General features: G+C 39.8%; 1 protein-coding gene across 7 annotated transcripts in view; it reads left to right on the top strand.

Moving 5' to 3' along the window:
• SPIDR (scaffold protein involved in DNA repair) overlaps positions 1-25,037 on the top strand; it is a 566,075-nt gene that overhangs the window by 513,754 nt on the left and 27,284 nt on the right. For 6 of the 7 annotated variants that reach the window (XM_019716801.3, XM_019716799.3, XM_074319015.2 and 3 more), the window contains 5 exons: positions 4,498-4,585; positions 5,996-6,139; positions 6,229-6,288; positions 12,172-12,382; positions 13,127-13,276. In XM_019716801.3, coding sequence (XP_019572360.3) covers positions 4,498-4,585; positions 5,996-6,139; positions 6,229-6,288; positions 12,172-12,382; positions 13,127-13,276 — 653 coding nt within the window. The remainder of the gene's footprint in view (positions 1-4,497; positions 4,586-5,995; positions 6,140-6,228; positions 6,289-12,171; positions 12,383-13,126; positions 13,277-25,037) is intronic. The other variant, XM_088799435.1, reaches the window with a different exon arrangement.

Here is a 25,037-nt window from a genome sequence, read left to right as displayed (position 1 = left end):
GCCATGAAGAAAACAGCAGTGTTCAAATGGATTAAATGTTTTTCTGAGGGGAGAGAACGTGTCAGTGATGAAGAGAGGTCAGGTAAACCAGTAATGAGCAGAACTGATGAAAACATTGCAAAAATTTGTCAAATTGTGCATCAAAACGTCGGCTGATTGTGAGAAGCATAGCAGACTAAGTAAACATCGATAGAGAAACAGTTAGGAAAATCTTAACTGAAACTCTTGGTATGAGAAAGGTGTCTGAAAAAATGGTCCCAAAGGAGCTCAGCAATGAACAAAAGTAAAGGAGAGTCAAAGTTTGCCAAGACCTTTTGGAGAGGTGAGATGATGTTTTGGGCCGTGTTATCACTGGTGATGATGTATGGGTGTACTAATACGACCCTGAAACAAGACGTGCACAGTGGAAGCAAAAGTGCACAGTGGAAGTCAGCTGATTCTCCACGACCAAAAAAGTTCCATCAGTCCAAATCAAAAGCCAAAACTGGGCCGGCCCGGTGGCTCAGGTGGTTAGAGCTCCGTGCTCCTAACTCCAAAGGCTGCCGGTTCAATTCCCACATGGACCAGTGGGCTCTCAACCACAAGGTTGCCAGTTCAATTACTCGAGTCCCACAAGGGATGGTGGGCTGTGCCCCCTGCAACTAGAAATGGCAACTGGACCTGGAGCTGAGCTGCGCCCTCCACAACTAAGATTGAAAGGACAACAACTTGACTTGGAAAAAAGGCCTGGAAGTACACACTGTTCCCCAATAAAGTCCTGTTCCCCTTCCCCAATAAAATTTAAAAAAAAAGAAAGAAAAGAGTCAAAACTATGTTGCTAACCTTTTTTGGTATCAGAGAGATTATTTGTAATGAATTTGTACCAACTGGACAAACCATTAACCAAGTTTACTATTTGCAAGTGCTGAAAAGGATGCATGAAAAAGTTAGATGAAAACAACCTGAACTTTTCACCAACAATTCATGGCTCTTGTATCACGACAATGTACCAGCTCACATGGCACTGTCTATGAGGGAGTCTTTAGCCAGTAAACAAATAACTGTATTGCAAAACCCTCCCTACTCACTTGATCTGGCCTCCAATGACTTCTTTCTTTACCTGAAGATAAAGGAAATATTGAAAGGAAGACATTCAGATGACATTCAGGACATCAAGGGTCATACGACGACAGTTCTGATGACCATTCTAGAAAAAGAGTTCCAAAACTGCTTTGAAGGGTGGACTAGGCGCTGGCGTCAGTGCAGAGCTTCCCAAGGGGAGTTCTTTGAAGGTGACCATAGTGATACTCAGCAATGAGGTATGGAGCACTTTTTCTGGGATGGGTCCACGAATTTAATTGTCAGATCTCATATGCAATTTTTGCATGAACATAAGTTTTCAGTTCCCTTGAGTGGGATTGCTGTATCACTGCCAAACTTTTCCAAAGTGACTGCCGCATTTACCATCTCACCAGCATAATGATACATTTTAATCATTGATTATCTAATATTGTTAGGTTCTCAAGGTTTCCATGCCTCCTACCAATTTGTTAATCATCTCCTGGGCCATTTGGTAATGTTTACTCTAGTAGACCAAACCTCTTTGAAAGAAATGCATTTCGGTATCAAGGCAAGAGTTTGATTAATTCAAAGCTGTATTTTGCTTGTATGAGGTGACATAAAGGATACAAGGTGATATAAACTACCTTCTGGAAGACACTTATGTTTCCTCTTAAATTATATCTAAACTGTTTTTCCAACTAGCATAGAATCTGATTCTAAATTAATTAAATGAACAAGTGAGATTAGGCAAAAGAAAACTTGTTAGAAGCCATGGGTTCCTTCAAAGAAAAATAAAGCCTTATGAAAAATTCTCAAATGGAAGCATTGGGAGTTAACTTACTGTGTGACAGGTGCCAGTGTTGTGTACGACTTCACTGCATACTGTGCAGTGCAAAGTGAGAACTGGGAGAGGAGTAGGTGGCCCTTTTAGCACAACCTACCCAGACCCACGTACCTTCACTCATTTATCCAAGGGTTAAGCACCTCTTTTGTGGCAGACCTTCACCTGGATGCTAAGGATTCCACAGAGAACAGCCACACATAGCTTGCTCTCAAGAGGCTGGCATTCTTGTGAGAATACAAGCAACAGTAACCAAGCAACCTGATTTCAGACGGCAACAGGCCCTGGGAAGAGAGGATGAGATGGGTTTCTAGGTAGGCAGGAACCACCTCAGACTGACAGTAAAGATCCTTCCACCCCCGTACGTAGCCTGTGGCCCTGCAGGGATGTGATACCACACATGCAAGACTCATGGTTCCAAGTGGATACTGACACACGATAGGTTGTTGGGCCCTGCTTGGACACCCAGGTCAGTAATGTGAGCCTCCACAAGTCTTACCCCAACAACAGGGAATCCTCATGAGTAAACAGCCTATTAAATGATGAAAACACATATCTAACCCCAAAGATACTTGACAATCCCACAGAAGAGAAAAGCCTGGGAAAGGGAGGTTGTGAATCTTTTTTTTATACATTCATTTTGGGTCTAGGACATGTGTAGTGATGGTTTAACATTTCATTCTTCTTTTTGAGCATTCTCACCTGTACCAAATAAAAGTAGTCATGCTTAGAAAGTGAACTGTGCAACGTGACTTACACTCTTGCCTTTCTCTAAAGAGAGGGGATATACTGTTCCAGTTTTCTGTGACCTATCACCTGTAACATTAATAACCAATCCTATTGCTGCTGACTGTTCTCTCTTGTTCAGTTACTTTCACATTTTTCTTTCTATGACTTCTTTGATTCTCTAGTTTCACTTTTTTTTTTTTTAATTTCCAGACCCCCATTCAACTGTAGCCTCCCCTATGCCTAGATGACAAGCACCTTGGGGATGAGCCTAGTGTCCTGCAGCATGTCTGCACACACCCGTGCCACCCCCTCCCCCACCACACACCAGCCTTTTCAGCATCACCTTCCCAGGACAGACCAAGGAGCTCTGTCAGTGAGGATGTGCCCAGATGCTCTCCAGCACAGCTCTCCCGGGTGACTCTTATTACTATTCTTTCAGGATCTCCAAGAATGCTGTGATGCCCCATGCTATAGCAAATAAAAAGTAACTTAGACCCAGGTGATACCTGTTGTGAGAAAGTTTTAAAATATCACCAGGTTCTGGTGGGGTGGTTTGATCTGGAGTTGGCTTCAGCCTTTCGTTCCTGGTAGTAGCCCCTGGAACATCTGTGCTCTCCCACGGTGTGGTGTGTGTGGGGGCAGAGCCCCAGAGAGCAGTTTCCAGGCTCTCGGCCTCACATAGACAGGTGCTGGCTCAGGTAGTAAAGGGCCATCAACTGTGATTGGATGGCCATCAGCTGTGGCTAGTTGGCGGTCAGCTGTAACCAGTGAGCCATTGGCCACTAATATAACTGCTGTGGCTACGCTAGCAACAAATGGGGGGCTGGCAAGAAGATGGTGGCTGGCAAGCGCGGATGGCGGTTAGGATGGTGGGTTGCGGACAGTGTGGATCCAGCCTCCAGCGAGAGTATAGTGGTATAACTCCCCTACCTATGACTCCCCTACCTTTGGCCTCACCATGTCCTGCATTCTTGTGTGGGGGGCGGGACCAGAGACCCCGCAGGCCGCCCCGCATGACAGTGTGTGCATGGCATGGATGTTTTGTAAGGAAGGCAGTGACACTGCAGTAAATGGAGCTAGCTGTCTGTGGGCAGTGGAGGGTGTATGGTGCCTATATAAGGCCTCTGAAGAAATCCTTTGTATCTCTCTGAGTCTAAACTACTCTGTGTTGCTAGAAAGTATAACCTTGAGCAAGTCATTTAACTTGCTGTGATTTTTATCTATACAAATAAGGTTATCATAAAATTTAATACATGTAAAATGCGTAAAACAGTCTTTGACCCATAAAAAAGTATGAACTAATCATTAGCAAGTATTATTATGCTTATACCTGGATTTTCAAGAGTTAATACCTTCCTAGAAAAGAGGATTTCTTGCTTTTCTAGGGTGATTTTGAACACACATGTACAAGGTGTGATCAAATAATACAGTAAATATTTAAATTTTTTAAAAATGTATTACAGTAAAAGACACATTGCCATTAATCCCCCTCAGAATACTCCCCCTCGTTTCAACACTTATCCCATCATTCTTGCCACTTTCTGAAGTAGTTCTGGAAGTCCTCTTTCATGAGTAAGCATCTTTCCATCCTGAAATATTTTCTATATAACCATTTTAATGGCTGTATAATATTTCATTGTACATATGTATTATAATTGAATGAACAATCTCCTTCCTGTTCTTGTAGAGTTAGGTTCAAAGGTCTGTTTGTCTGTGTGTGTGCCTCTGTCTTTTCCATCTGAATTGCCACTTATCCTGAATGGTGACTCCTTGGCATTAGGGATGTTGTCTGTTAAGTAGATCTATATATGACCAGCTCATTGACAGGTGCTTAATAAGTGATGTTTGATGCTGAATACTCTTGATAGCATCTTTTCTTTCTCCAGGGAGGCAGGGCTTTTCAGTTTGATTGATACCATGTGGCCTCCAGTGATGCCTCTGAAAGCACCTGGCTGCAGCGAGGCCTGTGAAGAGGTAAGCCCAGCATCTGAAGAGCTCCCCCCTGGTTGACACCTGGTCTGTGCCAGGCGCCAAGACAAACACCACCTACACAATCCACATCCCCAAGAAACCCAGGTGCAGTAAATATGAGCCAAGACAGGGATTCAGACTGTGGGGACAGAGCCAGGAGTGCAGTTTCCAGGCTCTCAGCCTCACATGGAAAGGTGCTGGCTCAGGTAGTAAAGGGCCATCAACTGTGATTGGATGGCCATCAGCTGTGGCTAGTTGGCCGTCAGCTGTAACCAGTGAGCCATTGGCCATGAATATATTTGCTGTGGCTATGCTAGCAGGAAATGGGGGCTGGCAAGAAGATGGTGGCTGAGCTAGCGAGCACGTATTGCTGTTAGGATGGCAGAGTGCAGTTAGCAAGGGGTTGGTTGGTTGGCAGAGAAGCGGACGGCAGGTTGCGGATCATGTGGCTTCTGCTTCCTATGTCTCCAACCCAGCTGCTAGCAAGAATGTAGTGGTATGAACCCCTTATCTATGGCTCCGTGGGTGTTCATTTTTGGCCTCACCATGTCCTGCGTTCCTATCTGGGGAGCAGGACCAGAGACCCCGCAGGCCGGCCTGCATGACACAGACCCGCTCATCTCATTCCAGAGCCTAAGCTCTGGTTGCTTTACCTGATGTGCTACAGTGTGTTCTTCTTGAGGTTAATTTATGATGGTGTTTTTAAACTACAATCTCCAGGGTCACTAGTTAGTGTCTTAGTCTCATATTGATCAAGATGTTTTCCCCACCACCTTTCAGTCACTAGTAGAATCAACACTCAGTTACCAGTTAGAGCAGAAACTCACATAACCTAATACATAAAATCCATGGATATTTGTACAGCTACCAGTGCAGCCAGAAATTTTCATTTTCCTACCTCATCAACTTATTTATGGTAGTTGCTCACAAGTAGCAAAATTAACTGGTTAAAATACGTCCCCTATTCTCCATCTGGAGCCTTGTCCACTAGGCTGGCCAGTGCTGCTTTGGGCCATAGTTCCCAAAGCTGAAAACTGGGAGTTGTCTTGTTTGTGTAGTAGCTGACTTCTTAGCAGAATGCTGAATAAGACTAGGACTGCTAGGCTAGATCAGCAAAATTGTTGTCAAAAATGCCTATTTCAAGATTATGTAAGAGGAAGTTTCTAAATGGTACTTTCAGTGTGCTCTGAAGAATAAATTTCTAGAATGAAATCTTGAATTGGTAATAAACTTAAAAATACAAGCTTTTATACTTGGTCCCAGAGATAAACAACATAATCTATTTCTTACACCAATATTTCTTATAAGATTTCCACAGATAGTACACACCTACACATATATTAAAGAATATATTTTATATTTGAGTTTTTTAACACTACATTCACTTTCTACCTTTTCTTTCATTTCAAATAGGTAAAAACTCAACTGCCTCCTCCTGGATTCTGTTACATCCTTACTGCTCATCCAAATCTGGGACAAATTAACATAATTGAAGAAGACCCCATTTCTAAGCTTTATCAGCCTCCAATTCCCCGCTTCTTAAGAGAAATTCTCCAGGTAACATCTTTGTTTCTAACAAGGCCTTCCATTTTTCTGTATTTGTATACTTTGTGTGATGTTATCAATCTTTTTCAATACCTTTCCAGACTGATGATATTGGTATCCGTTGCAGTTTCTATGCCAGAGTGATTTATCAAAGACCACAGGTAATCTCTCTCTCTCTCTCTCTCTCTCTCTCTCTCTCTCTCTCTCTGTCTCTCTCTCTGTCTCTCTCTGTCTCTGTCTCTCTCTCTCTTGCTCACTCGTTAAAGATGTCATAATAAATAAGATGTTATAAAATTTATTAAAGGATCATCCCTCTTAGAAATTAATGGAGTACCACATTAGAAAAGCATTTTTAATATCCAGTTATGCCTGCTTTGTGCTAAAGAGGTAATAAATCCATTCCTTGAGCAAGTGTGGACTGCCAGCCACTGTGTTAACTACTAGGGTATAGAACAACCCAAGCGTAACTTTGTCCCAAAAGATTCTCAGTTCAGTAATGCTAGTTCCTGTCTGACACATATGCAGGTTATGTAGAAAGGAAAGAGAAGCTGAAGCCTCATTTGTGGGGTAAATGTAGGAACCTCAGGATTGAGCTCAGCCACTTCTCAGAACTAACTCTTCAACAGTTCTGGGATCCTTCAACAGTTGAAGGAAACCCTGTGGTTCCTGTGAGGCCATGGGCTAGAGGAGCTTGTTGTTTGCTTCCTTGCCTCTCAATAGATCAGCTAAAAGTGGACAAGGGCAAGAGATGTTATTGGCAAGTTCAACATATGATGTAAGCTCTGCAAGAAGCCTCTGCTGGACATTATCTTAGAGAGTAACATCCATGTCTCAGTCACCTGAGAGGTATATAGAACATCCCATTTGTTCAGTCCTTGTTTTCCTTTCCTCTGTTCACCTTTTGGTCATTTAACAGCAAATTCATGCCTCTCCTAAGGAATAACAAAGTGGTTAACATTACTCACTCAACAGTGGTCCTTGTGAGCCATCCCAGCATCTGGCTCAACAGGTAGGGGACAGGCCCCCAGTAAGGACAAGATCTAGGCACCTGATGTGTCTCTTACTTCCCAAGTCTGAGGCAAACTGAAGGCTGCCCATCATCTGCAGGGCGCTCAGTGTGTTAAGACACACCTAGCACCTGGTACATAACTGTTATTCTGAAGTGCATTCCAGGTTGTGGGGATGTGACATCAAGTAGTGGTTCACTGTGCAGGTGCCATTTACCCTACAGATAAAATGCTGTCCTCAGGGTCATGAACAGCAATCTCATGGCTACTATGCCATATGCTCCTGCCCACAGAGCCTAATATGCCCACAGCTTTGCAGTTGAGACCAGAGGCGGAGAGTAAAGAAAGTGGGTGTCAAATGCTCATACCATAGCCAGATTTCAGCTTCCCACACCAATGGAGGGGAACCCTAAGGCAGAAGAGACAAACTGCAGGCCATCAGCCGTACTTGGTGAAGGAGCGCTGCCTTGGGGCTGAGAACATGGGTCTCTCCTGTCCCAAGTTTTCTGCCAAAAAATAGGCTCCCATCAGCTCAGGTACAGCCTGCCTGCAAACATAGCTGTCAGTGCGTGTGTGTGCCAAGGGATTAGTGACACTTAGAAACAGTCAAGGACTCAGAACCCAACCAAACAGATTCCTCGATTCACTAAAATTCTTTATACCTCCTGTATTCTGCTTTTGTGGGAAAGAGAATCACCAAAAACCAACTTCCTCAGGGAGGGAATTGAAATAGGCTAAGTCCTGGTTTCACTATATGGTTAAGCCTACACATTCTATACTGACAGTTGACTTTTAGAATAGTAACTGAACCCTATTTACTGAAGAGTAACTGAAAGAACCTGAGTTACCAAAAAAGATTCAGTTGTCTTTCCTTTATACTAATGACTAAGTCATGAAAGTAAAAGATATGTTTTTGTATTTAACTTTTATTTTGATTATTCAAAATTCTTAGATTCACAGTAATTATAGATTCACAGCAAATTGGAAAGAAATACACAGAGGGTGCCAAAAAACTGTATACACATTTTAAGAAAGGAAAACTGTATTAAAATTATAATACTCAATATATACCAAAAACAAAAGATGAATATACAAGTCACATTTGACTTCTGCAATTATAAGAGGTGCTCAAAGTGGTTACCATCAGCATCCAGACACTTCTGATTACAGTGAACTACTGCTTCATCAATGTTGACCAAAGTGTCCACTTGTATACATTTTTTTATTGGCACCCCTGGTAATATGCACCCAATATCCCATACCCACCGTAACCATAGTGCAATATCAAAACCAAGAAACAGCACAATCTATGGAGCTGTGTCAGATCTCAGCAGTCATACATACATGCACGTGTGTGGGTGTCTACAGGTATATGTACCTTTATGCAATTTTGTCACATGTGTAGCCTTGTATAACCTCCACCACAATCAGTATACTTGACCATACCACAGATTCCCTCATGTTCCCCTTATCGCCACACCCATCCCTTTCCCCATTCCTGACCCCTAGCAATTACTAATCTGTTCTCATTATAATTATGTTTATTTCCGATGGTTACATAAATAGAACTATGCAGTATTAGTTTATTAGGCCTGCTGTGCAAAGCACCAAAAATGAGATGGCTTATGACTTCACTCATATGTGAGATATAAAACTGAAAACAACAAACGAGCAAGACAAACAAACAAAAACTCATAGACACAGACAACAGTTTAGTGGTTACCAGAGGGTAAGAGGGGAGGGTGGTGGTAGAAGAGGGTAAACGGGGTCAAATATGTGGTGATGGAAGAGAACTGACTCTGGGTGGTGACCACACAATGCAATATATAGGTGATGTATTATCGAAATGTACACTTGAAACTTATATAATTTTACTAAACAATGTCACCCAATAAATTTAAAAAAAACACAACATTTATTGTCTCACTCTTCTGGAGACTAGAAGTCTGAAATCAAGGTGTCAGCAAGACCATACTTCCTCTGACAGCTCTAGGGGATTTCTCTTTCTTTCCTCTTCCACCTTGTGGTGTTTACTGGCAATCTTGGCCTTCCTTGGCTTTTAGATACATCACTCCAACCACATAGCCATCTTCACCCTATGTGTGATCATATGATATGGTCTTCCCTCCATGTTCAAATTTCCCCTTTTTATAAGGACATCAGTCATATTAGATTAGGGCCCACTGTAATGATGTCTTAACTGGTTAAATTTGTAAAGATCCTATTTCCAAATAAGGTAATATTCTGAGGTACGGGAGTTAATGCTTCAATAGATCTTTTTGGAAGGTCACAGTTCAACACATAACAGCTTCTTCTGAGATTAGCTTTTTTCGTTTAACATAATTCTCTACAGATTCATCTAGAGAATGAATAATGTTGAACATCTTTTCAGGTGTTTGTTAGCCATCTGTATATCCTCTTTAGTGAAATGTCTGTGTGTGTCTTACCCATTTTCTGACTGGATCGTTTGTTTACTGTTGAATTTTTAAAGTTCTTTATATATTCTATATAAAAAGCCTTTGTCAGATACATAATTTATAAATATATATCAGGGTCTGTAATTTGTCTTTTTATCCTTTCAACAGGTTTTTACAGAGCAAACGTTTTTAATTTTTGTGTGGTCAAATTTATCAACTTTTCCTCTTACGGAGCCAAGTCAAGTCAGTTCTAGGTTCAAAGTTTATCTTTTATGTTCTTTTCTACAAGATTTAGAATTTTATGTTGAACCCATGATGCATTTCAAGTTGATTTTTGTGTAAGGCGTGTGGTTTAGGTCAAGGTCCATTTTTTTTTCCAGTGCATGTCCACTTGTTCCAGCACTATTTGTTGATAGGCTATTCTTCCTCCATTGAATTGTTTTTGCAACTTTGTCAGAAATTAATTGGGTATTTTTCTGTAGAAGACATCTGCTTTTAATAAAATTTTAACAGTAAGATTGATAGTACTGCTTTGAATTAATTGGTTATTTGTGTCTTTTTACAGGGGATATTATTGTCACTGACTTTGTTCATAACCCAATGGTAAAGATAATTTGATAGTTAATTTCAAAGGAAATTAGACCATTTTGGTTTCATAAAGAGATTAAAAAAGGGACAGTAGTTAATTCCAGGGTATTTATAAAGAATATCTAAAACCTTTAGACTTCAGAAGAACTCTCTACTTCAGATAATCTTGTGGAAATACTCGTAAAACTTTGCCCTTTCTATCTACCATTTTTTAAAATGTGATTTTGCCACTTGTTCCCAAAAAATCCTTTATAACTCTACAGTCCAATGCAGGATCATATATTACACTTAGTTGTCATGTCTCTTTCATCTCCTTCAAATGGAACATTTCTTCATCTTTACTTATCTTTTATGACCTTGACATTTTTGAAGGACAGATGAGTTATCTAATTGAGTGTCCCTCCATTTAGATTTGCCTGATGTTATATCATGAATAGGTTCAGGTTATGTGTTTTCAACAGGAACAACACATAAAAATACTATGTTCATATCAGGAGGCACAGAGTTGATTTATCCCAGTGCTGTGATATTTTATCAATTGATGAAGATGGTATTTTTCAGGTTTCTCTGCTCTAAAGTTAACTAATAGTATTTCATAATTATTAATTAATAACTAACAAATATTTTTTGGAAGGTTCATTGAGACTATATAAATATCCTATTATCAAACTTTTACGTACTCGTTTTTAACATTCATATGATTCTTGCCTGAATTATTACTCTGATAGTGGCCAAATGGTAACTTCCTAATTCCTTTTACATTAAGTAGTTGGCATTTGGATCTTTTATAACTAGGATCTTTTCCTTTCCCTGATTTATCTATGTATTCACTTATTTATATCAATATGGACGAGTGGATTCAGTTTTTATTCAGTGAGTTATAATTTGTTACTGTTTATTTTGATGCTCAAATTTTCCCAGATTCAAGTTGGTTAATTATCTTCCAAAGGTCCCACCTCCCATTACCATTACATTGCAGGTTAGGACTTCAACATATGAATTTGGGGGAGGGAACACTTATAAACATTCAGTTTATAACAATTCCTAGCCCTTAGGAAATTTACATCTAGCAGGAGAGAAAAAAAATGTGTATGTACTAAATACGAAGTCAGACAATTAAGTTCTCAAACTTATTGTAGTAAAAAGTGCTCCATACCTCATTGCTGAATATCTCTATGGTCACCTTCGAAGTACTTTCCTTGGCAAGCTCTGCACCAATGCCAGCGCCTAGTCCACCCTTCAGAGCAGTTTTGGAACTCTTTTTCTGTAATGGCCATGAGAGCTGTTGTCGTATTACCCTTGATGTCCTGAATGTCGAAAAAATATCTTCCTTTCAATATTTCCTTTATCTTCAGGTAAAGAAAGAAGTCATTGGGGGTCAGATGAGGTGAGTAGGGAGCGTGTTCCAATACAGTTATTTGTTTACTGGCTAAAAACTCCCTCACAGACAGTGCCGTGTGAGCTGGTGCATTGTCATGATGCAAGAGCCATGAATTGTTGGCGAAAATTTCAAGTCATCTAACTTTTTCACGCAGCCTTTTCAGCACTTGCATATAGTAAACTTGGTTAACTGTTTGTCCAGTTGGTACAAATTCATAATGAATAATCCCTCTGATACCAAAAGAAGGTTAGCAACATTGTTGCAACAAGTTCGTGAACTTAATTGGCCTTGTATAAAACAATTTGGTAATTAGTATTGTAGGTTTACAAACATGGGACCAGGAGGCAAAGAACAATGAATTCGTCTTGAGTAGGTTAGAGGACATGTACAGTAGTGCCAGGGGAGGTCAGATTGTATCGCAGCAAAAGAGCCCTTTAAACAGATGCAAGGTTGGAGCTCACAGGGCACAGCCACGTAAGTGGGACCTAGTGACCAAGACGTGCAAAGTCTATTGTATGTTTTAAAATATTTGTTGAAATGGTATCTAATAATGTTACTATTAATAATAGTCATATAAGATTATTGCTTTTAAAAAATAATTTTGGCTATAGGAATAACTATTAAGTTAATAGTCTTGACTGTGTTGTGTAGCTAAACAGTTTGCTTCTTCTGGAGCGAAGGCAGATTTGGCTGACAGTGACTGACGTCACCCTACAAATGCAAGATGAAAATAACTCTGGCCTCCCGAAAACTGTGCCGGTCTGTGTGACCTCCTCATGTGTGCTGGGCCAAGAAGTGTTGGATGTACTAGCCGAGGCTGCCGTTCACAGCTTCTTCTTCAGAGATGCTCTCCGACACAGTGGTATACTTTCTTCTTGACAGCTTTGATCCAGTGGCAGCTGATAGATGCCATAAAAATGGCATTGTGGCTTCTAGATAGCTCTGTCTTGCTCTGAAACTGCTGGCCCCTTCTCTAAGCCCACTGCAGACTGGCATATGGAGTGGAATAGCCCATGGTACCAGCCTCAGGCTTTCACTAACTTGTCATGGCCACCTGGACAGAACTAGAACCCCTTAAAGTGTTGACACACCCTGTGAGAGATTTCATTAGTTACTCAAGGGCTGTCTTTTGGTAACACAAAGGTACAGAAACAACTTAAAGCCATTGCCTGAAACATCACTTTTTAAAAGAAAAAAAAAGCTACAAATTGTAAACATATACACTTAGATAAGTCAGTCCTTTTTTTCCAGGAATCAAACTAGGATCCTGCCTCAACTCTGTGTGTGTGTGTGTGTGTGTGTGTGTGTGTGTGTGTGTGTTTATGTGTTTTATTTTATTGAGGCATAATTTGTATACCACAAGAGTCACCTTTCTGAATTGAATTTTTATCTTGCATGTATGAGTTTTTTTCAGCTCAGCACATTGGCGGCTTTGGGGCTTCCTTTCTACACAGTGGGTGTGTCTCTGCACACAACAGATGGACCCTACAGCTATGCCCCTTTGCCCACATGACTCATAGGAGGCTGGCAAAGGATACTGTTTACTGGCAGGAGAACTTGCTTTTGTCTTCAGTGCTTCAATAATCTGAAGTATCTCTGTTGGCAGGTCAGATTGTTTGTGTTGAACGAACTGTCCTGCTTCCAAAGCCCATTCTGGATGTGACCTCTGGTGCTCACTCCTGTGAGCTACCTGGCCCTGTGACGCTTGATGAACTGGATTCTGTCACTCAGGTCAACTCCATTTGCAACGTTCAAGGTGGGTAGTTAATCTTCTTGGAAATGGTATTTATATATTTTTAAATAGCACACTTATTTTATATTAATTTACTCATTTATTCAACAAGTATTTGTTGAATGCCTGACATGTTCCAGACATTGGATATATAAGGAACAAAATCAGAAGAGGTTCTGGCCTCTGGGATTTATAGTCTATATTCATCAGTCAGTTACGCACAAGGCCACATATAGAACTATAGCATTCAAAGTACTCCAGCCATAAAGAAGAAAGAAATCTTACCATTTGCAACAACATGGATGGACCTAGAGAACATTATGTTAAGTGAAATAAGTCAGACAGAGAAAGACAAATACCATATGATCTTACTTATATGCGGAATCTAAAGAAAAGAATAAGTGAATGAACTAATCAGAGACAGTTTTGGAAACATGGAGGAAAAACTGAGGGTTGCTAGAGGGGCGGGGGGGTGTGGATAAGGGGAAGGTGAGAGGTTTTGAAAAATAGTCGGTAACCACAAGATGGCCACAGGGTTTTGAAAATTAATTTGGGGAACGTACAGAGGGATAGTGGATGGGGGTAGGGGCGTCCACACAGTGTGAGGGATATAAATGATAAACGTCTAAGTTTTGCTTTGTCTTGTGCACCTGAAACTAATAAAAAAAAAATGCTCTAATTTAAAATAAAATAAAATAAAACTATGCTCTTCAATAAAATAAAATAAATAAAAAAAGTACTCCAGATGCTGATTAACAGCACCTCAATTTGTCTGGGAGGTCACTGAAGTCTCCCTAATGACAGGAGCCTTGGGCCTGATCTGAAGGGTAAGAGGCAGCTAATTAGGTGAATGGGTGGGGGCAGAAAGAATGTCTGGTGGGGAAAAAAAAAGGACTCATAAAGGCTGCTAACAGGATAGAGTAGGTAAGCACTAGAGTTTGGAAAGAGGCAAGAAAGTCATCTGGATGGAGAGAGTGACCTGAGAAGAGGCTGGAGGGGCCAGCTCATGCAGTGGAGTGGGCAGCATTGTCAGGAGTGTGCTCTGTCATCTTGACAGGGAGACAGCATAGTCTAATTTAAGTCTCTGCAGAGCAGAGTGGAGGGGCTGGGGCCTTGGGTAGTAGCCAATGGGAGGGAGAGCACCAGTCTAAGGAGTGAGAAAAGGGAGGTTGACAAGTAAATCCAAGAGTAGACTTAGGTAAGAGGGCGTTTGACAGGTTGGGTAATGAATTTGGTAAGAGGGAACAAGGCATACACATAGGGTGAGAATGTACATGACGACCTCTAAGATTCTGGCTTAGATGAACAGGTAATGGTAGTGCTGTTCAGTGAAGTGGGACATGGTGGAAGAGACCAGCTTTGAGGGGACAACCTTAGTTCTGTCGAGGAGAGTTTGAGAGGGAGATGTTTCAATAGCTGGTTGGATATAGAGTCTGAAGCTGAAAATAGCATTAATACTTTATTTTTTAACTTTATAAATCTTTTAGTAATAAAAATAATACACGTCCATTCGAACTAGTGAAATATGAATAAAAAAGAAGGTAACAATCTACCACCACGCACCTACCATGTTACACCCTAAGCACAGGAGGACACAGGTCTGCCCCCTTCAATGGGAACTTCTATGACTTTGCAAAACGGGATGGTTATTCTGTCACTTGCTTTCCTCAATACTCTTAGCAGGGATGACCATCCAGGTAGTAAAGAGAGATCTAACTCAAGATATTAATAGTCACATAATATTCCCTCATATGAATAAACTGTCCCTCCGGTAATGGACATCCAAGGTGTTCCTCTGTTTTGCAATTATAAGCAAGGTTGAAAAAACATCTTTCCTTATATCAGTCCTTATTGATTTCTGTGCAGGAGGATTTCAGGGTCATAGGGCTCATGTATTTTTTTAACCAACTTTATTGAGATATAATTTATGCTACAGTTCACTCATTTGAAATGTTTTGGTATAGTCACAGAGTTGTGCAACCATCACTACAATCTAATTTTACAACATTGTCATCATTCCAAAACTCAATCCCATGACCATTGTCAGTCACCCCCCACTATGCTCTCCCCTTCTTTACCCCTCTACACCATGGTCTTACGAAAGCGCAGATCTACTTTCTGTCTCTATAGATTTGCCTTTTATGGATATTTCACATACATGAAATCATACATTATATGGTCTTTCATGATTGGCTTCTTTCACTTGGCATAATGCTTTCAAAGTCATCCATGATGTAGCATGTATCAGCACTTCATATTTTTTTTATGGCTGAGTGTTTCATTTTATGGTGTACCATAATTTGTTTATTCATTCATCAGTTGATGGATATTGGGTTGTTTCTACTTTTTTGCTAAACAATGCGGCTAGGAATATTTGTGGACCAGTTGTTTGAACACCTGTTTTCAAATTTTGGGTATGTATCCAGGAATGGAATTGCTATGTTCAACCTTTTTGATGAAATGCTATTGGTTTTTGTATCCTTAATATTAAAAGATATTATTAAATTAATTTCCAAAACGTGTAAAAATTTACACTTCCAAAAGTAACGTCTAAGAGGACTTGTTTCCTCCACCCTTGCCCACCACGACATTTCTGAATCTTTTGTGATTTTTATGAACAGCAAAAACTGTGACCCTATTGTTGCTTTAATTCACATTTCACTGTGTACTTGTGAGATTTAGCATTTGTTTATTGTGTTGAGGTCATTTGGATTTTTTCCTTCTGTGCATCTCCTTTTAAGGTTAGTACCAAACCATAAGGTTGTGATTTGATGCGAAGAAGTGAGAGCAGTATAGCCTGGAGGTCATGAAGAAAGCAGACTCAACAAGTCACCTGTCATCTGGGCCTCCATCTTTTCATCTGTAAAACAGGAATAATAGTATCAAGCATTGTTGAGGATTAAATAAGATAATGTAGATGACTTTTTTGGGGTTTGAAGCACTCCACTAGTGTTAGTGGAGAAGATAAACATCTCAATGCTTCCAGTGCCACAGATAGGGATAGCTGGGTGAAGGCTACAGCCAGTGACAGTGGGTGTGTGGCCTTGGGACAATCAGGCTTTTCAGGCAGAGTTGGTAAAAGCCTTCAGAACAGGTGGGAGGGCCTATGAGAAAACCATAAAGGTGCCCAGAGCAGTTGTAAAAGCTTCATGTGCTGGAGGAAACGTAGAGCCATCATGGGACAGGGCTGGTTCTGTCTTGTTCTGCTTTCCCCATCCATGCTAAGGAGGCTATATGATCAGATTTTTGTCTTAAATGAAGCAATTCTTTCAGTACCATAGATAGGCTATGGTGCAAAGCAGGGTTTGGTTGTTGGCAGGAAGATGAAGTGCTCAGACCAAGAGTCTATGGAGGCTGAACATCCAGACTGTATGTGGCCACTTCTCTGAGCCCAGTTGCCCCGTGCCCCAGAGTTGATGCACTGTGCATGGTCCTCAAGAGCTTGCCCACAGCCTGCTACCATAGAGACTTCCCTTCCACCTTCATTCTCCTAGTTGGTTGCTACCTGTTCTCCTCCCATCCCCCTCACCTTTCTCAGCCCAGGTTTGTTCAAGGGCTCAGAGGAGAGAAAACGATGAGGAAACAGCACCCCAGTGGTGTTCTGTGATCCACATATGAAAGTCACTGCCATGTGCCTCACCACTTAGGCTGTATGGGAGCCTGCTAATTGTGAGAATCACCACCAGCTATAGGACCGTTTTATGAGAAAATACCATGTTTCCCTGAAAATAAGACCTACCCGGACTATCAGCTCTAATGCATCTTTTGGAGCAAAAATTAATATAAGATCCGGTACTATATTATATTATATCATGTATCATATCATATCATATTATGAAAAACCCGTTCTTATATTAAAATAATACCGGGTCTTATATTAATTTTTGCTCCAAAAGATGCATTAGAACTGATGGTACAGCTGGGTCTTATTTTCAGGGAAACGGTATGTACCTGAAGAGCTAGCTTTCAAAGGAGAGTTTGGTACCTAACCTGTTCTTAATTATACCCAGTGAGTACTGCAGAGATGCCAAAAGAAGAAAATGTGTAGATATTTGTGGGGAGAGAAGACCTGATTTTTCTAGTTTCTGCAGAACTTCATATTTTAAAAAAATAATTTAGAGGTGGGATTTACAAAACATAAAATTAACCATTTTAAAGTGAGCAATTAGGTGGCATTTAGTCCGTTCACAATGTTGTGCAACCATTTCCTATTTTATATTCTGTCTTTGACATCTTAATGGCTTTGAAAACAAAGTGGCATTCTAGTTTTTAATAACAGCTTAATTGAGATATAATTCACGTATCATGAAATTCATTCTTTTAAAATATGTAACTCAGTGATTTGTAGTGTATTTACACAGTTGTGCAACTATCCCAACTTACTAGTTCCAGAATATTTTCATCACCCCAAAAGGAAACCCTGTGTCCATTAGCAGTCACTCCCCACTCTGCCTAGTCTATGGCAACTACTAAATCTATGTTCTGTCTCTATGGATTTGCCTATTCTGGACATTTCGTGTGAATGGAATCATGTAATATGAGTTCTTCTGTTTCTGGCTGCTTTCACTGAGCAGAACATTTTCAAGATTCATCCACATTGTAGCATTTTTCAATCAGTACACCATTCTTTTTATGGTTGAATATTCCATCATATGGACATACCACATTTTGTTTATCCATTCATCAGTCAATATCCATTTTTTTGATATGTTATTAACGGTGAATATTTATGTAAGGCTTCTGATTGGACATATATTTTCTATTCTTTGGGGTATATTTCTATTGTTTTTATATAGTTTTCATATTGACCATCATCATACATAGAAAATGGTATAAAAGTAAAATTAGGAAGAATATGTAACACCTCCATGCTTGAGGAAAGGCATCTACAGAAAGAAAACACATCCAAACAGAACTGAAACTAAAGAGGTTTAGGCATTCTGAGTCCAAACAAGATGACCAAAGGGCAATTTCAGGAAAATATAACCACGGTAGAGAAATCCATTGTCCATTGTAAGCTCTCTGGAGAGGGCCACCATTAGTAGAGGATCTTCATGGAACCTCGAAAAGGGGAACTCACAAACAAGAGTTTGGCTATTTTGCCAGCAGTGCCTTTGAGGGAACACCTGGGCTTCTCCAACTGCCAAGTACTCTGAGTTGGGGAGACAGAAAGCCCTCAGCTTTCTGGTTTCACAACATGGCACATTCAAAAATTTCCTATCCTCCCCTATTCTCTCACTCTCCAGATGGCACAGCTGACTCCTTAGTCTCAAGCATCTTGGTCATCAGGTAGAAAGCACCATCAAGAGAGGCTGCTGTTTTGCACTTAAACAGTGCTACTGAGACCCATTGTTTGCATTTCACACATCATTCCCTTTACCCTCTCTCACGAAGGTGTGCCTGGGCTTAGCTATTGGAATACTGAAGGAGCTTTATTCTAGGTGGACAGTCACAGTTTGCATGTCATTGCACAGTGGACCATGCCTGGTGGCAGCTGCTGGAACACTGATGAGGCTCAGGGTTCACTTCACTCCAAACAGAACCTTCATGTAGAGGACGAGGACTAAATATTTGTTAAGTAAACAATAGGCAATTTGATCCATCACAACGCTCTATTTCTGGTAGCATGAGACAAACTTAAATGGCCCAGGGATAACAGTTTTTCAGCCCCGTAAGCACCTAAGCATATGAAGGAGAGCTGCCTAGGATCCTGTACATAGGCTGTATAATGGAAATTATATCCTATCTCCAATTCTTTGTGGACTTGACTAAATGTATCACTTCCATAAAGTGAGGGATGCCCTGGGGACAGGGGCTGCTGTCATCAGCCTTAATGGAAAACATCCGCATGGGTACTGGTGTGGTGCCCGCATGCCTGACACACTGAAGAAGCAGAGCAGCTGCAGCTCCCCATGCCCATTCCACCTGGCTACATCACAAACACCAAAGTGTTGCTCTCTGGGTCTGTGCTTTTATTATTCTAGGGCTTTATCAGTGTGTGTGCATTACTGATACCATGGTTCTTGCTTCCATTATGCAGTAAAAAGGGCATATCAATTATAAATGACCTTCCCCATCTGTCCATTGCTCATTCTGCTCTCATCCCAACTTAAAGCCAAGAATTCAGTAAATAGAATGTTCTTTTCCTGTGGCTAGAATTTCCTAAGGTGTTATTAGTGGAGAAAGAGAATGGCATTTCTAAACAGTAGAGCAAACAGTTTCCGGTAGGCTTATGTATTTCCCTTGTATTAAGATGAAAAGTTATTTTCTTATAAATTGGTGGGATCACCATTTCTAATTAAGCCAGTTCTGTTAGGTACTTTTTCCTTTCTCAATCACTTAATAAATATATTTAGAGCATTTTATTTAGCTTTAGATATTTTTAAATAGAGAATCGTTGGAGTACCTCATAGCTCCTTGCTATGAAAGTTCTGTGTGAAGATTGAGGGTGGTGAGCAGGGAGGAGGTGAGTTCCAGGAGGGGAGGCAGCCTGCAGAGCACATGGTACTGAACACTGCACCACTGGTTTGTCAATCGGAAGTTCTCAGCCGCTTGCAACAACTCAGTTAATAAATGTTCTAGGAAACACAGGTTGCTCCAGTGGCCTAAGTATTGTGGAAGGGCTTTAAGTGTCAGTTGTGTCCAGCTAGTCCAACCATGGCCATCAAGGCCAGTATCAGAGAAATCGTCTTCTCTAAGCAGCCACAGCCAGCCAGGGCACTGGGTTGACCAGGGGGAATTGCTCTGGGAACAAGCTAGAATGACCAGGGTTACGGCCCCCTTACCCAAGGGAGCCAGGGCCCTTAAACCCAGTGAAGCCAGGGTTCACGCCTTATGTTTTATAGTTCTGTTGGTTTTGACAGTTGTATACTATCATGTAACCACAACTATCATACAAGATAGTTTCAGTGCCTTAAAAATCCACTGTGCACCACCTATAATGCTTCCTTCCCTATTCCCCCACCTCAAACCTCTGGCAACTACAATCTTTTTACTGTCTCCATAGTTTTACCTTTTCCAGAATGTGATATAGTTGGAATCACACAAGCCTTTTCAGATTGGCTATCTTTCATTAGTAATATGCATTTAAGACTGGTTCCTCCATGTTTTTTCTTAGCTTGATAGTGCATTTCTTTTCAGTGCTGAATAATAATATTCCATTGTTTAGATGTACCACAGTTTATTTCTCCATTCACCTACTGAAGGATATCTTGGTAGCTTCCATGCTTTAGCAATTATGAATAAAGCTATTATAAACATTTGTGTGTATGTGTTTTTGTGGACATATTTTCAACTCATTTAGGTAAATATCAATGAATGCAATTGCTGGATCATATGGTAAGACTATGTTTAGCTTTGAAAAAAGTTGCCAGCCTTATCTTCCAAGGTAAGGTAAGTATTCCATTTTGCATTCCTACCAGCAATGAATGAGAGTTCCTATTGCTCCACATCCTCACCAGCATTTGGTGTCTTTGGCCCATTTTTTTTTTTTTTTTTTTAAATTAAATTTATTGGGGTGACAATTGTTAGTAAAATTACATAGATTTCAGGTGTACAATTCTGTATTACATCATCTATAAATCCCATTGTATGTTCATCACCCAGAGTCAGTTCTTCCATCACCATATATTCGATCCCCCTTACCCTCACCTCCCCCCCCCACCCCCCTTACCCTCTGGCAACCACTAAACTATTGTCCGTGTCTATGAGTTTCCGTTTCTCATTTGTTTGTCTTGTTCTTTTGTTGTTTTTGGTTTATATACCACATATCAGTGAAATCACATGGTTCTCTGCTTTTTCTGTCTGACTTGTTTCGCTCAGCATTACTCTCTCAAGATCCATCCATGTTGTCACAAATGTTCCTATATCATCTTTTCTCACTGCCGAATAGTATTCCATTGTGTATATGTACCACAACTTCTTTATCCATTCATCTATCGAAGGACATTTTGGTTGTTTCCATGTCTTGGCCACTGTAAACAAAGCTGCAATGAACATTGGAGCACACGTGTCTTTATCTCTAAATGTTTTCAGATTTTTTGGGTAGATACCCAGGAGAGGGATTGCTGGGTCATACGGCAATTCTATTCGTAATTCTTTGAGGAACCTCCACACTGCCTTCCATAACGGCTGCACCAGTCTGCATTCCCACCAACAGTGTATGAGGGTTCCTTTTTCTCCACAACCTCTCCAACATTTGTTACTATTTGTCTTGTTGATGATAGCCATTCTGACTGGGGTGAGGTGATATCTCATTGTGGTTTTGATTTGCATTTCTCTGATGATTAGTGATGTTGAGCATTTTTTCATATGTTTATTTGCCATTTGTATGTCCTCTTTGGAGAAATGTCTCTTCAAGTCCTCTGCCCATTTTTCAATTGGGTTGTTTTTTTGTTGTTGAGTTGCATGAGTTCCTTGTATATTCTGGATACTAGCCCCTTATCGGAGGCACTGTTAGCAAAAATCTTCTCCCATTCAGTTGGTGGCCTCTTTATTTTGTCAATGGTTTCTTTTGCTGTGCAGAAGCTTTTAAGTTTCATATAGTCCCATTCGTTTATTTTAGCTTTTACTTCCATTGCCTTTGGAGTCAAGTTCATAAAATGCTCTTTGAACCCAAGGTCCATAAGTTTAGTACCTATGTTTTCTTCTATGCAGTTTATTGTGTCAGGTCTTATGCTTAAGTCTTTGATCCATTTTGAATTAACTTTGGTACATGGTGACAAATAGCAGTCCAGTTTCATTCTTTTGCACGTGGCTATCCAATTCTCCCAGCACCATTTATTGAAGAGGCTGTCTTTGCTCCATTGTATGTTTTTAGCTTCTTTGTCAAAAGTTATCTGTCCATATTTATGTGGTTTTATTTCTGGGTTCTCAGTTCTATTCCATTGGTCTATGTGTCTGTTTTTCTGCCAATACCATGCTGTTTTGATTATTGTGGCCCTGTAGTACAGGCCAAAGTCAGGAAGTGTGATACCTCCATTATAGTTCTTTTTTCTTAAGATTGCTTTGGCTATTCGGGGTCTTTTGTGGTTCCAAACAAATCTGATGATTTTTTGTTCTATTTCTTTAAAATATGCCATTGGGATTTTGATGGGGATTGCATTGAATCTGTATATTGCTTTGGGTAATATGGCCATTTTAACTATGTTGATTCTTCCAATTCATGAGCATGGAATGTCTTTCCATTTCTTTGTGTCTTCTTCAATTATTTCAAAAATGTCTTATAGTTTTCAGCATATAGGTCTTTCACATCCTTGGTTAAGTTTATTCCTAGATATTTTATTCTTTTTGCTGCAATTGCAAAAGGAATTGTTTTTTGTATTTCTTTTTCTGAGATTTCATTGTTAGTATATAGGAAGGCAATGGACTTTTGTGCGTTGATTTTGTAGCCGGCAACTTTACTGTATTCGTTGATTGTTTCTAATAGCTTTTTGGTGGAGTCTTTAGGGTTTTCTATATATAGCATCATGTCATCTGCAAAGAGTGATAATTTAACTTCTTCATTCCCAATTTGGATGCCTTTTATTTCTTTCTCTTGCCTGATTGCTCTGGCAAGGACTTCCAACACTATGTTGAAAAGCAGAGGTGATAGGGGACATCCCTGTCGTGTTCCTGAACGTAGAGCAAAGGGCTTCAGCTTTTCTCCATTAATTATGAGATTAGCAGAGGGCTTGTCATATATGGCCTTTATTATGTTAAGGTATTTTCCTTCTATACCCATTTTATTAAGTGTTTTAATCATAAATGGATGTTGTATCTTGTCAAATGCTTTTTCTGCATCAATTGATATAATCCTATGATTTTTGTCCTTTATTTTGTTTATGTGATGTATCACATTGATGGATTTGCGTATGTTGAACCATCCTTGTTCCCCGGGGATGAACCCCACTTGGTCGTGATGAATAATCTTTTTAATGCATTGTTGTATTCGATTTGCTAGAATTTTATTTAGGATTTTTGCATCGGTATTCATTAGACATATTGGTCTGTAGTTTTCTTTTTTTGTGCTGTCCTTACCAGGTTTTGGTATCAGGGTAATGTTGGCCTCATAAAATGAGTTAGGGAGTACATTCTCTTCTTCAATTTTTTGGAAGAGTTTGTGCAGGATTGGTATTAGATCCTCTTTGAAGGTTTGGTAGAATTCACTAGTGAAGCCATCTGGTCCCGGACTTTTGCTTTTGGGAAGGTTTTGGATGACTGATTCAATTTCGTTACTGGTGATCGGTCTGTTTAGATTGTCCAGTTCTTCATGGTTCAGCCTTGGAAGGCTATATGTTTCTAAGAACTTGTCCATTTCTTCTAGGTTGTTGAATTTGGTGGCATATAGTCCTTCATAGTATTCTTGGATGATCCTTTGTATTTCTGTGGTGTCCGTGATAACTTCCCCTTTTACGTTTCTGATTTTGTTAATCAGTGTCTTCTCTCTTTTTATCTTAGTAAGTCTAGCCAAGGGTTTGTCAATTTTGTTAATCTTTTCAAAGAACCAGCTCTTTGTCACATTAATTTTTTCTATGTCTTTTTGTTCTCTATTTCATTTATTTCTGCTTTAATTTTTATTATTTCCTTTCTTCTGCTGACCTTGGGTTTTACTTGTTCTTCTTTTTCTAGTTCTTTAAGGTGTAACATGAGGTTATTTATTTGGGAGTTTTCTTGTTTCTTGAGATAGGCCTGTAATGAGATAAATTTCCCTCTTAAAACTGCTTTCGCTGCATCCCAGAAATTTTGGTAGGATGTATTTTCATTGTCATTTGTTTCTATGTATCTTTTGATCTCTCCTCTAATTTCTTCTTTGACCCAGTCCTTCTTTAAAAGTATGTTGTTTAATCTCCATGTATTTGTGTTTTTTCCCGCTTTCTTTTTACAGTTGATATCCAATTTCAAAGCCTTGTGATCAGAGAATATGCATGGTATGATTTCAATCTTCTTAAATTTGTTGAGACTGATTTTATGTCCCAATATATGGTCTATCCTTGAGAATGTTCCGTGTACACCAGAAAAGAATGTATAGTCTGATGTTTTAGGATGAAGTGCTCTATAAATGTCAATTATGTCCATTTCATCTAATGTGTCATTTAGGGCTACTATTTCGTTATTTATTTTCTGTTTGGATGATCTATTCATAGCTGTCAATGATGTATTTAAGTCCCCTAGTATAATTGTGTTTTGGTCAATTTCTCCCTTTAGTTCTGTTAGTAGTTGCTTGGTGTATTTCGGTGCTCCCTGATTGGGGGCATAAATATTGATGACTGTTATGTCTTCTTGTTGTACAGTCCCCTTCACCATTATGAAATGTCCATCTTTATCTCTTGTTATCTTTTTCACCTTGAAGTCTGTTTTATCTGATATCATTATGGCTACACCTGATTTTCTCTGGGTACCATTTGCTTGGAGTGTCAATTTCCACCCTTTCACTTTGAGTCTATGCTTGTCCTTATAGCTGAGATGTGTCTCTTGGAGACAGCATATGGTTGGGTTTAGTTTTTTGATCCAATCTGCTACTCCGTGCCTTTTTATTGGTGAGTTCAGTCCATTTACATTTAGGGTGATTATTGATATGTGAGGATTTCCTGTCATTCTATCTTTAGTTTTCTGGTAAGGCTGTGTCTCCATTGTTTCTTTGCCTTTTTGTTGTTGTCTATTATTTCTGTGTGGTGGTATTCTATGATGTTTCCCTCTGTTTCTTCTCTTATTTCAGTATATATTTCAGTTCTGGATTTTTTTTGAGTGGTTACCCTTAAGTTTATGTAAAAGAAAGTTTGATATTTAGAGTATTCCATTATCTTCA

This window comes from Rhinolophus sinicus, chromosome 7, assembly GCF_057876585.1.
Source record: "Rhinolophus sinicus isolate RSI-liver-muscle chromosome 7, RSI-T2T, whole genome shotgun sequence".
Classification (NCBI taxonomy): domain Eukaryota; kingdom Metazoa; phylum Chordata; class Mammalia; order Chiroptera; family Rhinolophidae; genus Rhinolophus; species Rhinolophus sinicus.
The sequence above is the reverse complement of the archived record's forward strand: the minus strand, read 5'-3'. Positions and strand labels throughout refer to the sequence as shown.